Source organism: Lycorma delicatula, chromosome 6 (assembly GCF_047948215.1).
Source record: "Lycorma delicatula isolate Av1 chromosome 6, ASM4794821v1, whole genome shotgun sequence".
Lineage (NCBI taxonomy): Eukaryota > Metazoa > Arthropoda > Insecta > Hemiptera > Fulgoridae > Lycorma > Lycorma delicatula.
In genome coordinates this window covers 14,568,779-14,582,216 of record NC_134460.1, presented here as the reverse complement: position 1 = coordinate 14,582,216, position 13,438 = coordinate 14,568,779, and the positions used below count along the sequence as shown (strand labels likewise).

The window sequence follows — 13,438 nt, the reverse complement described above, 5'->3', positions numbered from 1 at the left end:
TCTAAACACAAAGGTAAGTTATTGTATTTAAACATAGGTCAACACGATTCATAGTTATGAGCACAAGATAATGATCTGACAGCCCATTTTTGAAACTTAAAAATGCATTCAGGTTTCTTTGAGAGCCCCAAGAGATGACATTATAATTTATATGAGAATATATGTGGGTATAATAAATATTTAATAACGATAAGTTTAGTGTTTTGTTAGGGTCCTAAAAAGCAAATTAGTTATCTCTTGATTCTGTTTAAATAAAATCAATTTGACCCCCAATAACTTGTAATTTAATAAAACACTTCAATCTAATAAAAATGGCATTGGAATGGTAATGACATTGGAATCAACCTGAAAATCTTATTTGAAGAAGATAAAAATAATTTTTATTTCTTTACAAAATCTTATTAATCATATATATTGTTAATATGAAATTTTGACAAATTTACAAAATATTAAGAATTAACTGGTATAAATACCAGCTCCAATAGAAACCTGGATCTACTATTATATGAATTCTTGTTCAAAAATACAAAATTCTCCAAGCAAATAATACTTTCCCCATCTTACTTCAGTAAATGACACTATTTTTATTTAATTTACTATTATTAAATAATTTAATATTAATTAATCACCTCTATGGAAAGAAGAAAGTGTGTTCACTAACAGAATCAACATGAGTAATAAAAATAAGCTAATTTTTATGAAATAAAAATTTAGTACTGAGGATGATCATTTATGTGAAATACTCTTATTATTTTTAAAATCTCTTAATACACTGAAGCGACAAGAAAACAATGACAAAAACATCAGTAAAGATATTGGCCCATCATTTCTAGTACGGAGATCATATACTTTCCTTAACCCTTTGGACTCCAACAAAATTTTTCTTACGTGTCCGCATGGCTCGTATGGTCTGCACCCACTTGTCATACCAATGACAGCACACACCCTAAACAAATTGGACCCTATTGGCAGAACACCATGGACTGCAATGCAGGACACAGGAGTGCAAAGGATTAAGTCAATTACCACCCAAACAGAAAACTTCTTTCAAATGATAATCACACAACAAATCGTCACCACGAACAATAATGGCAAACATCTAAAAAAAAAATATTTTGCTGGTAAAGTTACATTGCTCACATATAAAAAATTCAAACAATGAAATAAACAAATATTAAGGTTCAACAATAAAAAAAATAAAATATAATCATAATTTAAAGAAACGGATTGGTAATTTGAATAAGGGAATAGAATAGTTTGAACAGCTACTCCCATTTATGCGATACAAATCTTAGAAATTAGTTTAAAATAAGTTACACCATAATTACAATTTAAATCAAATAAAACAAGTTATATCTTTACCTGTAGGGCAACAACAAGGCGTGGTTTTTGAATAGCATTTGTTGATCCATCTCCAAGTTGGCCTTCATCATTGTCTCCCCAAGTAAACACTTCACCTTGTTCACTACATGCGACACAGTGTAATGAACCTATATAAAATACTAAGATATAATCTACTTCAAACAATGATCATTATTTTTATTTCTAGAACACATATAAGCAACAATTTGCCATTTTTAATGTAGAAAATGCAGGCTAAGACCAACTTCAATCTATTGAAACAACCATAGGCCTACAAATATTTTTTTCATATAAAAAGTATAAGTTTCCTTTTCAGTTAATATTTTTACCATTAGACAAAAGTAATAAATTATTTGATGGACTAGAAGTAATTTAAAAAATTTACTTTAAATAGCTGACATAAGAAATTAGTAAACTATCCAAGAAATGCTCTGTTCAGAGAATGATTTCTGTGACAATTTAACTATTAACCGTGTTATTATTGCACTACCAAAAAATAAAACAGAATAGAGTAAAAGGTTTATCTCAATAAATACTGAACAACAATGACTATATAAACCAAATGTAATTTTCAATAAATAAATTATATATAATACCAATATATCAATATATAATACCAATAATTAAGGTAAAGAATTATATTTCTATAAGTAGGTACGCTAAATAAAGAAATGTATCTTATTTATTTTTAGTATTTTTATATCTTTTCAAAACTGGACTGCTTTTTTATACAATGATCTATTAGATGTTTAAAGATACCTAACATGGTAGAGTTTATTATATTTTTTATAATTAGAAATAACAACAGAAAAATAAGAACAGTAGAAAAAATACTTAATTTAAAAATATAGTAACTATCATTAATAAACCACCAAAATGATTTTGAATAAGATAAGCTTATTAAATAAAATCTTATTAAATTTAAGTTTATATTTAAACTTATTAAATTGGTTGTAATCAATCATACTACTAAATAATATTTTGCATGTCATTGGTTTGATATTGTTGTGTGTTATTGGTGTGAGGTAGCACACAGAGTTTTACTGATACAATTTATTTATTCTAGGATAACTTACTATTAACAAAATAAGTAAATTATAAATTAAAAATACAATTCTGATTTTACTGTGAACTTCACAACAGCTAATTAAAATGAATACAAAGTTAACAAGAGATAGACACTTTGAATGCTCTCACACACCAAGTCAAATGACCACACATTTATCACAGTGTACCAAAGTTTGCTGGTACTCCAGGCCTAGGGGTTGACCTGTACTAACAGCCGCCAATCTATCTTTTATTTGTTCAAGCATTTCAAGCTGTTTCTATTGTCCGAACCCTCTACACTATTTTAGGAAGAATTCTGTGTTGTTGTTTCTGGATTTTTCTTTTTCAATCTATTAGTCTCCTTATGTTCTTCATTTTCTCTTTCTTTCTTATTCTGGCACTTTCTATTACTAATAGCTTCTACCATTACAATATGTTTGTAAGATAATTGATTTACTTTAGAAATAAATATGGTGAGGATAAACGTTTCAAATATTTGGCAGAATAGTGAAAATTTATAATGAAGAGATTTTTTGTATAATTACAATAGAAAAATGATTAAAAAATCTATAAGAAGTAAATAAATAATGTAGAACAGGGTGAAGGGATCTAACTGATGATGCTTTTCATGAAAAGCATCATGAAAGTAACATTCATGAAAACATTAAAATGTATACCTGTAGCAATGCTGATTATCTTTTTGCCTTGCAAAGCAGCAACCTTACGGGGTCTTCTTACGTGATCATCTGAACCATGTCCCAATCTGTGATAATCTCCTTTTCCCCTACGGAAAAATTTTTTAAATATCAAAAAATTGAAGGAATATTTTTCTAAGTGAAGAACTAGACAGGTTATTATCCCCCAGACAACATGATCAATAAAATACAACACTGTTCTCAACTATGAAAAATCTTAATAAAACTTTTAGAAATGAGCATGGAGAATAACAAAACCAATATTCAAAATATACAACACAAAAATAAAGTACTTTTTAAATGTGTAAACAATAATGAACTGGATGCGTTCCAATACCATTGCATACCACAATGCATGCACTACTCTGCAAGTAAATTTTAAGAGTTGTAAAGACATCCAGTAATAAGAAAATTTTTGAAGTTAAATGTTAATGAAAGTGAAATACTTATCGCTAATTAAACTTAAATAATAAGATCTAATTAAATTTAAATAATAAGATGTTAACTGGAAAAGATTAAAAAATGAAAATGGAATTTATAAAAATCAAAATTTAATAACAAAATAAATCTGAAAATTAATTTGGAAATTCAATATCCAAGTAAGATACTTATAAAATTGTAGTCATCATTATAGTACAGATAATCTACTTAATCAAAATGGCTTTTAAGTTTTGAAGCATTTAACCATTTTGGATAATCTCAACTTATAATTTTAGGTATAGTTCCCTATTTTACACTGTTATACATTAATCCTAGTAGAATTGTTTATCCCTAATTATTTTCTTTTGTTTTAATCTTAAAATTACTACCAAAACAGATTTTAACATCTATGTAAAAATAACTATATAAAGTACTGCTTTATAATAAAATAATTACATCTTCATGAAGAATAAACATACTAACAGAACAATCTCTTTTTACAAATCAGTGCAATGTCAGAGTTTTTCTGTTACATAGGAATTTAAATTTACATTCCATATATAGGCGGCAAATTCAAAATAGACCTAATTTAAAAACAAGCATCATATATAGCAATGAAAAGCACTAAGTAATATTTAAAGGTTGTGATGTTTGATTCAGCTTTCTAATAGGATGCACAGAAACATACTGAAACATGCATGTGCATCAGCATGTTCTTTTTAAATATAATACACACATTTAGAAACAGCAATCAGTTATTAACTATCAATGCATTAGCTCAAAATAATTTTTCTAGTTTCCTATTCTGATGCTAGTGATATGAATTTGAACCATTTAAATAACACTGAACAGAATATTGTAAAACGTTAAATCTGTTTTCAAATATCCTGGAAAGATATATTTTTTATGTACGTTTTCAAATTTAAAAACGTAATTTCATGATTACTTTTGCTGTGACCAAATAAGTCGCAGCATCTTAATCTTTAATATTTTCTGATAAAAAGCTAAATACTTACATTAGTTCGATAAACTACTTTAATAGCATTCACTTTTTTCATTATATTAATTTAAAAGTTGTGTAAAATGAAACGTCCTTTAGTGTTATAACCAGCATTTTTCAGCACATCAATTTTTATGGCACTTTTCACAAGCTGATTAATACCTACACTTATCTTCAGACTGTAAATTATAATCAGAAAAAGGCCGATTAAAATACTCTGACTTTAATTTTGGATGGAACTTTTCTATAGAATATTAAGGTTAAACACAGACCACTCATTCTTAAAAAATCTACTAATTTCTTGATCTCCTTCACCTGTCCAATTTCTTAATGGGTTCATCTTTTTTCCCATTTATAAAAGAATCAAGTTGACATTTTTTTTTAATTTCTTATCTTTAGACAGTATATTTTATGCATGTTTTTGATCTATCCTCATTTTTCTTACACTCGCCATCTCATAATAAGGATTCATACAATACACTGGAAGTCGTTTCAATACCTTCGTACTTATGTTTAATTATATTTGCAGTTCTTATGCTTATTTAATTTACATTATTTACTTCTTTTTACATTTTGTTGTATTTTCTTTCATAATAATTAGCATAATTATAAATATCCAGTTTTGTCTTCTTCTTTTTCTTGACTGTATCACTCTATGGGCACTATCTGGATTAATCTGCATATAACTGACACATTGACATAATAATTATTTTTTCTTTTGTAAATAGAATACAATCAATTTCATTTTCTGATTCACTATTTGTGCTTTCAAAGTTAATATTTTCTAGAATTATTCATTTTGAAGAAAGTACTGATTTCTCTTACAAGAAACCTAGAGTTATTTTTTAGTGTAAGTGTCTGACTTCCAACCCAAGCTTCCTTATACAGTTGTAGTTAATTAAATTAATTTTATTATTTTGAATTAATTTTATTATTTGCATTAACTTCAAAATTGCCAATTATGTTGAATTCTAAATTAGATGGGTTTGAATAGTCTGTTAAAGAGTTTATTTTAACTTTACTACTTCATTATCTTCACAAGTAAGAATATAAAATTGTATTTTTTACTTGACAGTTTCTTCTTTTGACTGTAAATGTTGCTAATTTTTGGAAAGAAAGATAAAGTGAGGCAGTTTTACTTTAATTTCTGCCATTATAAAGTAAGATTTTTTTAAAATGGGTCAATTTTTTAAAATGTTATTACTTGTAAAATATAAATAACATATTTTTAAATTTTATTAAAACTAATATACAAAGGCTAACCATGTATAAACACTTCCAGAACGCATCAAAGCAACTGAAAATTGTGAACCGCACTCAACTTTAATAACACCAAGTCCAGCAAGAGAATCTATTTTCATAGGCACCTATAAAAATCAATAAAAGATCTCAAATTAAAATTAATATAAAACAAAACATAAAATATTGTAACCCTAAATATTCTCTCATAATAACATGTTATTTTAGAAAAAAGTCTTGAATATTCAGTAATAAATATTACTATCATAAATTCTTATACCTAAAGAGAATTAGAAACTACTGTAAAATAAGAAATTAGTAAAACATACTAAGTAATCATTATTTTCTTTTTACGTATTATAAAAACATGCACAAAGGTAAATCTACCCTTGCCCTTAAATGTAACAGAAAAATATCAAAAATTATCATTTTGATCTATTCTAACAATTTTGGATTTTTATTAAGGGTGACCAGATAAATTGATTCCACAAATGATGAAATCCAAAAAATTGCTAACTAAAACCCCTATTCATATAATGTCTAGTTTTTCCACAATGACTACACCTAATCTAGACAATCAGATGGCTAACAAATAAAACAGAATAAATAATGTTGATATATTTGGAAAATACTCATATTAAATTAAAACAATGTAAACATCGTACTACCTTTTGATATATTTAGGAAAAAAAACAAACAAAAAAGAATAAAATAAATAGAATCTAGTATTGACAATGATTTTTCAATTTAGTATGTTAAAACGTATTTTGATATTTGAGTCAGAAGCACAAATGAAAAATTCGTTTTTATTTTAAGGCTGATTTTACTTTTATGTAATACAGATGAAAACATACAAATAATAGCAGGAAGAAAAAAGGGAATATAGTATGAAATATTGCTATAAATAAATAATACATGCTGGGAAAACAGAGAAATACTTAGTTTGGGACATTCAAAATACATACATAAGTAGGTAGAACAGTTCAAAAACAGTCAAACCTCAATGACTGACGAGCAACATCCTGACCGGCCAGTTGAAGTGTCAATTCCTTCGCTTGAAATCTGCAGTGACGACATTATTCATGAAGACTGACATATTAGAGTATAACGTATAGCAAAACCAGTTGCAGTAAGTGTTGGCACAATTCATAACATTATCGGTAACAAGCTGAAGTATAGCAAAACAAGTGCAAAGTGCATCCTGAAAGAGTTAATGCAACAACACAAGAAAACAAGACTCAGTGTGGACAGATTTGAAAGAACTCTATGAAAGGGAAGGTGACCTTTTCTAAACAAGTTATACCAAAATAATGAAACAACTACAAGACATTATCAACAAGAACCTTCATTACCAATGTTTGTATTTTTATTAATTAAAAGACAAAGTATGAGAAAAAATACACAAGTCATCAAGAAGAAAAAATGTACACACCAATTTAGGTTTAAGCTGATCTTCAGAATCTCCATGTCCAAGTCGACCATAGCGACCTTTACCCCAAGTATAAAGCTCACCATGTGATGTAATAGCAGCTGAACCTCCACAAGCAATTTCAATCATTTCTTTGCCACGCAGAGTCTCTATCAAGCAAGGACGGTCACACATACTAAAACACAGTAAAAAAAAGTCAATGGTTCTGGAAATTAGAATTTTACATCACCAAAAATCAGTATTTATAAATTCATTCATAATTTTTACTACAAGCAATTCATTTAAAAAATTTTATAACTAACAACATTTTGAAGAAAAACAATAATAAATGTTAAACAGACAGTTAACAGAAATTAAAAATGTGATAGGAAAATTAAAATAAAACAAACCTACGATCTCTATGACCCAACTTTCCATCATCCCCTTCACCCCAAGAATAAACTTCACCATCTGCAGTCAATGCCAAGCAATGTTTACCTCCAGAATTCACAGCAACCTACAAAAAAAATTTATATGTATAGTTGCCCCAGCGAATCTATGAGTTTAAAATGTCATGTGCTGACATCTCATTATATTATTGTTTTCCAAAACATTATTTTTGCACGTAATTATTATTATTTTTTTTTAATTTTTGACTTACAAACAATACATTTATGTTGCTGTGTGTTCACTTCTTTCCACTTGAGTTGATTACATGTATAAAAATGCTTAATGAATCAATCTTGTAAACAATGACAATTCCTTAACCAATGACTAATGCTCAGATTGGTATTATGTACAGGCCTATAAAAATTTATACATGCAGTTAGAAATGATGTTGTCTTTTGTCATGATTTTATTTAGATCTGTCATTCATATTACACAATGTGTGTATAAAGAAATAAACTTTAGTCTAGTTTATATCGTGTTCAATGAAGGCATTTGGATAGCGTTTTTGTGCAGTCATATTATTTTATAATTACTCATTGTTTTTTGAAAATTTTTTGTAACATATTATTTTTTGTTTGTGTGGTATTAGTGCAGTTTGTTACGGTAGAATTTAAATCCACAGTTAAGAAAAAAAAACTTAGGAGTCAAGCACGTGAAATTATCAATAATGTTTATGATTTCATGAAAAAAGAAGCTCTAAAAGCAGGTAAATTAACTGATGACAAACATATAACTGACATTCAAAAATGTGAAAAAAGAACTTCTGCTCCTTGTGGAATATCAAGAACACAAATTCAAAAACTCAGAAGAGAAAAAACAGACATGATTCTTCAATCATCATCCCAACATGTTCTTTCAGCAAAAAAGTATAAACAACATTTGAAACCTGTCAGTGGACTGGACAGTTTTGATTTAGGTGTAGTTAAAAGAATAGTTAGTTAATGAATTTCATTCAAAGAAGAATGAATAACGTCCTTTAAAAAAAGCAAGAACTTCAGTCGCCTATTGATTTTAAAGGCAGAGAATGAACTTAAGCTGTTATTTTGAAAGAGTTAGGTTTCAAATGGGGTAAAATTGAAAATAACAGGGCACTTTTAATTGAGAAATCCAATATCAGGTGGAAGAGAATTGAATATTTGCAGGCAATGGCTAAGTGCAGACAAAGCAATGCTACAATTGTTTATTTGGATGAAACATACATTTTAAGTTTGCATTGTATGACAGTCATGGTCTGATGGTATTGTTGAGGGACTTCATGTGCTGATTAATAAAGGTGAACGTTTAATAGCAATTCATGCTGTAGGAGAAATCAGTTTTATTCCAAATGTATTACAAACTTGTAAAGCCAGTTCAAAAAGTGGCAACTGCCATGACAACATGAATACAGACAATTTCATGAAATGGGCACATCAAAAATTGATTCCAAATCTTCCACCAATGTCTGTTAATACAGACATTGGTGGAATACATCAATACAGGTATTGATAAAGCGCCAAATTCTAACTAGAAGAAAAGATATGACCCATATCCAAAAGATATGAAAAAACCCATATTCCATATAGTTAAAAAATGCTGAAATTACAATCATATGAATTAGTGAAGTTACATAAAATTAAAGTACAAAAATATCACGGATGAATTTTTGAAAAAACATGGGCATCGTGTTTTTAGACTCTTGATTTGAATCTGAATGAGGTGGTATGGTCAGCCGTTAAAAAACATGTGGTGAGTCATAACACAACATTTTCTCTCACAAATGTTAAAAAAATTAACTACGGAGAAAATTAATTTCATGAATGAAGATGACTGGAAACCCTATTGTGAAAATGTAAAAAATGTTGAAAAAGAGCACGTAAAAATGGAACCACTGATAGATGAAATGACAGAACATTGTATTATACATGTAGACTCTGATAGTGAAAGTGAAAATGAAAGTGACAGTGATAGTGATTCGTTTAGTGAGGATAGTAAACTTGCTACAAGTTTGAATTAGATGCATGAAGAAATTTAAGTAAGCTTTTGTTTATTATTAAAAATTAATAATTTACTACAAATAAAGGTTATAAAAGAATTAATTACGTATTGTTTATAATTAGTAATGATTATAATGATTTCATACTTTTAATAATGATATTGTTTCTTGTTCTCAATTTTTAACCCAATGGCTAAATGTTTTTTTTTCAAATTTTTCAATGATCATGTTGAAAAAGTAATTTCTAGTAAACAGAAGTAATAACTAAAAGGGTAAAGTTATACATTACAACTTCAACACAGGTACAAGTCATTTAATATACAGTAATTGGCAGTAAAGACTTGGTGAGACTTGGTGAGTGCACATTGGCAGTGCTTGGTGTACAACATGTGGCGTGGCAAAGGTACATACTGCCAAGTAGTAATTGCTGTCTTTTTGTTCTTCATGTTTATTTAATTTTAATTAGTCAGACAACTATCACCAGCACCACGGTACTTAAGACACAGTCTAATACTTATTCATTTGTTACCAGTACATGAGTGCTATACTTATTGGGGTGATTTTTTGTGCCATGAATATACTTTTTATAATAGATGTAAACAAAAATATTTTTGATGCAATATTATTTTGAAATCCAAAAAAAAACTTTAAATTTAACTAGAAGTAATGATTATAATGAGTGCAGGTACTTAACAAATAATTTGGTGAAATGTTAACAACCTTGAATTCTAACAAAGTACAAAATTGGGAATATAAAAATTAATAACAAATCATAACAGTAATAATAATAAAAGTACAAATCTTAATATCAAGCTGTTCTTGTAAATTAATTTTCTTGCCAAATCTGTACAGACCTTTAATTTAATTAAAATCTTTGCTATTTAATATTTTATTCATAACAGTTTAACTGATAAATATTCCATAGTAATGTGCTTTAAGAGTTGCTGAATGTCAAGTTGCACCAAGATGCACAATATCATGGATCCAAATTAATAAATAAGGTTTCTTTACAACTAAGGTTAACTAGACAAATACACTAAAATTTACTTTATGTATTTGAATATTAAATATAATCCTAAATTCAAATAAATAAAGACATCAAATAAAATAATGTGGATTATAATAAGTTGTAAAATCTGTGATACAACCAGCTTGATAAAAAAAAGTTCAAGAATGATAAAATCATATTTTAAGTTTACTTTATTTATGTGTACAGAATATTAAACCAAATCTAGTTTGGGGTGGTAATTTATTGGAACTGTACTTTTTTCCACTTTCAGCACAATTAAACATTAGCAAATGACAACCATAATCTCTGATTACACAAACCAGGAAATTAGTGAGTTTTCTGGAGATGTCTGAGCAAATCACCTATTTACTTGATGGGACAACTGCATACTCTTTCCCAATTATTTACATAATTGTACACAATCAACTTAAACATTAATCAATTCTTTCTACATCCTTACCTCTATTTTAAATACTTAAAGCACATAATATTCCTGCCTCACTGAAAGTTTATTTTTCAAAAGCATTAGTTAGCATCTGATTTTTTTTCTGCGGCAAGTTTGTTAAGTTTAAAGAAAAGTATGACGAAGATCTTCCATTTCTTAACATCAATCATTCAAATCAGAGGAGATACAAAACAAAAAACAATGAAAAATATACAACCATAAAAACACCACTTGTACAATAATTCAAAAATGATCTTGGTTATGTAAATTTACCTTTTTAATAAATACATTTTGTAATGATTCAATCAATGTCGGTGTTAAAACAGTGTCAGTTCCACCAATACCTAAACGACCACCAGCACCATAGCCTGTATAACAAACAAGATATTTTAAAATAAATAAACAGCAAAATTACCTACTGCTTTATTTGATTGATTTATTTTTATTTCATTGTTTTGATTGATTTTTCCTTTATATCTAGTGTACCTTCATCCATAGATTATAATAATGTAATAATTTATGAAAGAATAAATACAATTAAATAACAAATATCTAATGAAAATCAATAAATAAATATGCATATATATATATACGTACATATACATATATATTAAAACAAAACCTTTTAGAGAATAGATATATAGTACTTCATTAAGTCACACAGTCTAAAAGATGCCGATCCTACACTTATGTTTATTTTACATGTTCCTAGCAAGGCAGATATTTTGCTGAGGCTGTATCAGACAAGGTCAAAACACACAGACTACATGATGCATTATCCTTCAATCTGTGTTAGTAGTTTTCTACCAGTACAACAGATTTACCATTTTCATGCCTGGTATATATTTATTATGTAACTCATTTAATCATTAAGTCTTATTCTGAATGCTAGAAGTATTTAATGAGCAATTTTCCCAATTATGCAGTATCAAATAAATCAAATATTTTTCATTTATTGGCTAAATTTTGTGAAACAGAAAATGAGCTGATTTTAAACATAGTGGCCATATATCAGTATTACGTGAAGATAATTTTTTGCAAAACATTAATCAGTTGCTTTTACAGTCTCTAGGAAAGTCGCTAAAGAAACTTTCTCAATAGTCTGGACATCTGGTTGCGGTTGTTAACAAGGATAGAAATATACTCAAATTAAACTCATAAGGAAGAACTTATAGAACCTGACTTCTCTACTGTATGGGTTGTATGGGCTGTAGAGCTTAAGTTTGAGAATAAGGCGGCCATAAGGCCTTACAAATGATTCTATTTCTGAAAACCTCTTGCAGTAATTTCATGGACTGCCTTGGCTGTATGCTCAGTCGCACTGTCTTGTTTAATCTGAGCATTAACTTTGTCCTTGGTTAGCTCTCCCACAACTGATGAATGACTTCACAATAATGAACTGTATTGCTTCCATGAAGAATATTGGGTTACCTATTCTTTTTTCAGATACTACAATCTGGTCCTCAATCTTTTGGTCATGTAAATTCAAGAACCACATGAAACCATTTACCCAAATTTAATTCTCTTTCCAAAGACTGTGGCAGATAAACTTTAAACCGCTTTTAATTTATATAGGATGAGACTGAGCTTCTTATGAACTGCCTTGTGTGCAGTTGCAACACTAATAGATTCTGTAGGGCCGACTTTCTCAAAGGACTCGTTGGGACTACATTGCATAGCAGCTAGGTCTTGAAGTTTTTCTTTGAGTATTGATAGTCTGCTACTTCACCCAATCAGTCCTTTACCGATCCTGTCTCCTAAAATTTCTTGATTAGTGTACTTACACTATGTCAATTAGAAACTAGTGTACCTGGAAATCTAAAGGAAAACTGGTCTTTCATTATCTATGTGTACCCACTATGCTCATGGAAGACTTATTCAATGAGAAATAATCACTGTTCTAAAGTTAATAACATTTTTATGATCGAAGGGGATGATCACACAATGTACAACAAAGAACCAGACATACTTCTCATCTCAAGGTTGGCATCCTGCCCCGCATAAGCAAAGCACACAACACAGGATTACCAACCTCTTAAAAAAAAACTACTTACAGGGACATGGAATACAATCCCTCATGATACAATAGTGTTTATATAGGTGTATAGCTACTTTTCAAAGGGACTATATTAATGATTACCATGATAACTCAGCAAAATCATAAAATATTCTCACGGAAAGAAATGTTTATTTTATCTATGCCAATGAATTAAATTTTTTACTAACTTGTAAACAGCTACATTTTGACATGATATGCATTTTCATTTTCCTTCATTTATTTTATCATAACGCATACAAATGAACATATGTATTAATATGTTTATTACACTGTACACAATAATAATAAATAAATCTCTGGAAGAGATCTGACAGTATTTAAGATTCAGCTGG

The 13,438-nt window shown here is 28.4% G+C and overlaps 1 protein-coding gene across 1 annotated transcript in view; it reads right to left on the bottom strand.

Moving 5' to 3' along the window:
- The window catches only part of LOC142326568 (E3 ubiquitin-protein ligase HERC2-like), a 57,906-nt gene that overhangs the window by 22,840 nt on the left and 21,628 nt on the right, over positions 1 to 13,438 (bottom strand). The window contains exons 12-17 of the mRNA XM_075369148.1: positions 11,321 to 11,415; positions 7,582 to 7,688; positions 7,196 to 7,367; positions 5,788 to 5,891; positions 3,087 to 3,193; positions 1,363 to 1,490 (exon numbers count right to left, since the gene is read on the bottom strand). Of these exons, the coding sequence (XP_075225263.1) occupies positions 1,363 to 1,490; positions 3,087 to 3,193; positions 5,788 to 5,891; positions 7,196 to 7,367; positions 7,582 to 7,688; positions 11,321 to 11,415 (713 nt within the window). The remainder of the gene's footprint in view (positions 1 to 1,362; positions 1,491 to 3,086; positions 3,194 to 5,787; positions 5,892 to 7,195; positions 7,368 to 7,581; positions 7,689 to 11,320; positions 11,416 to 13,438) is intronic.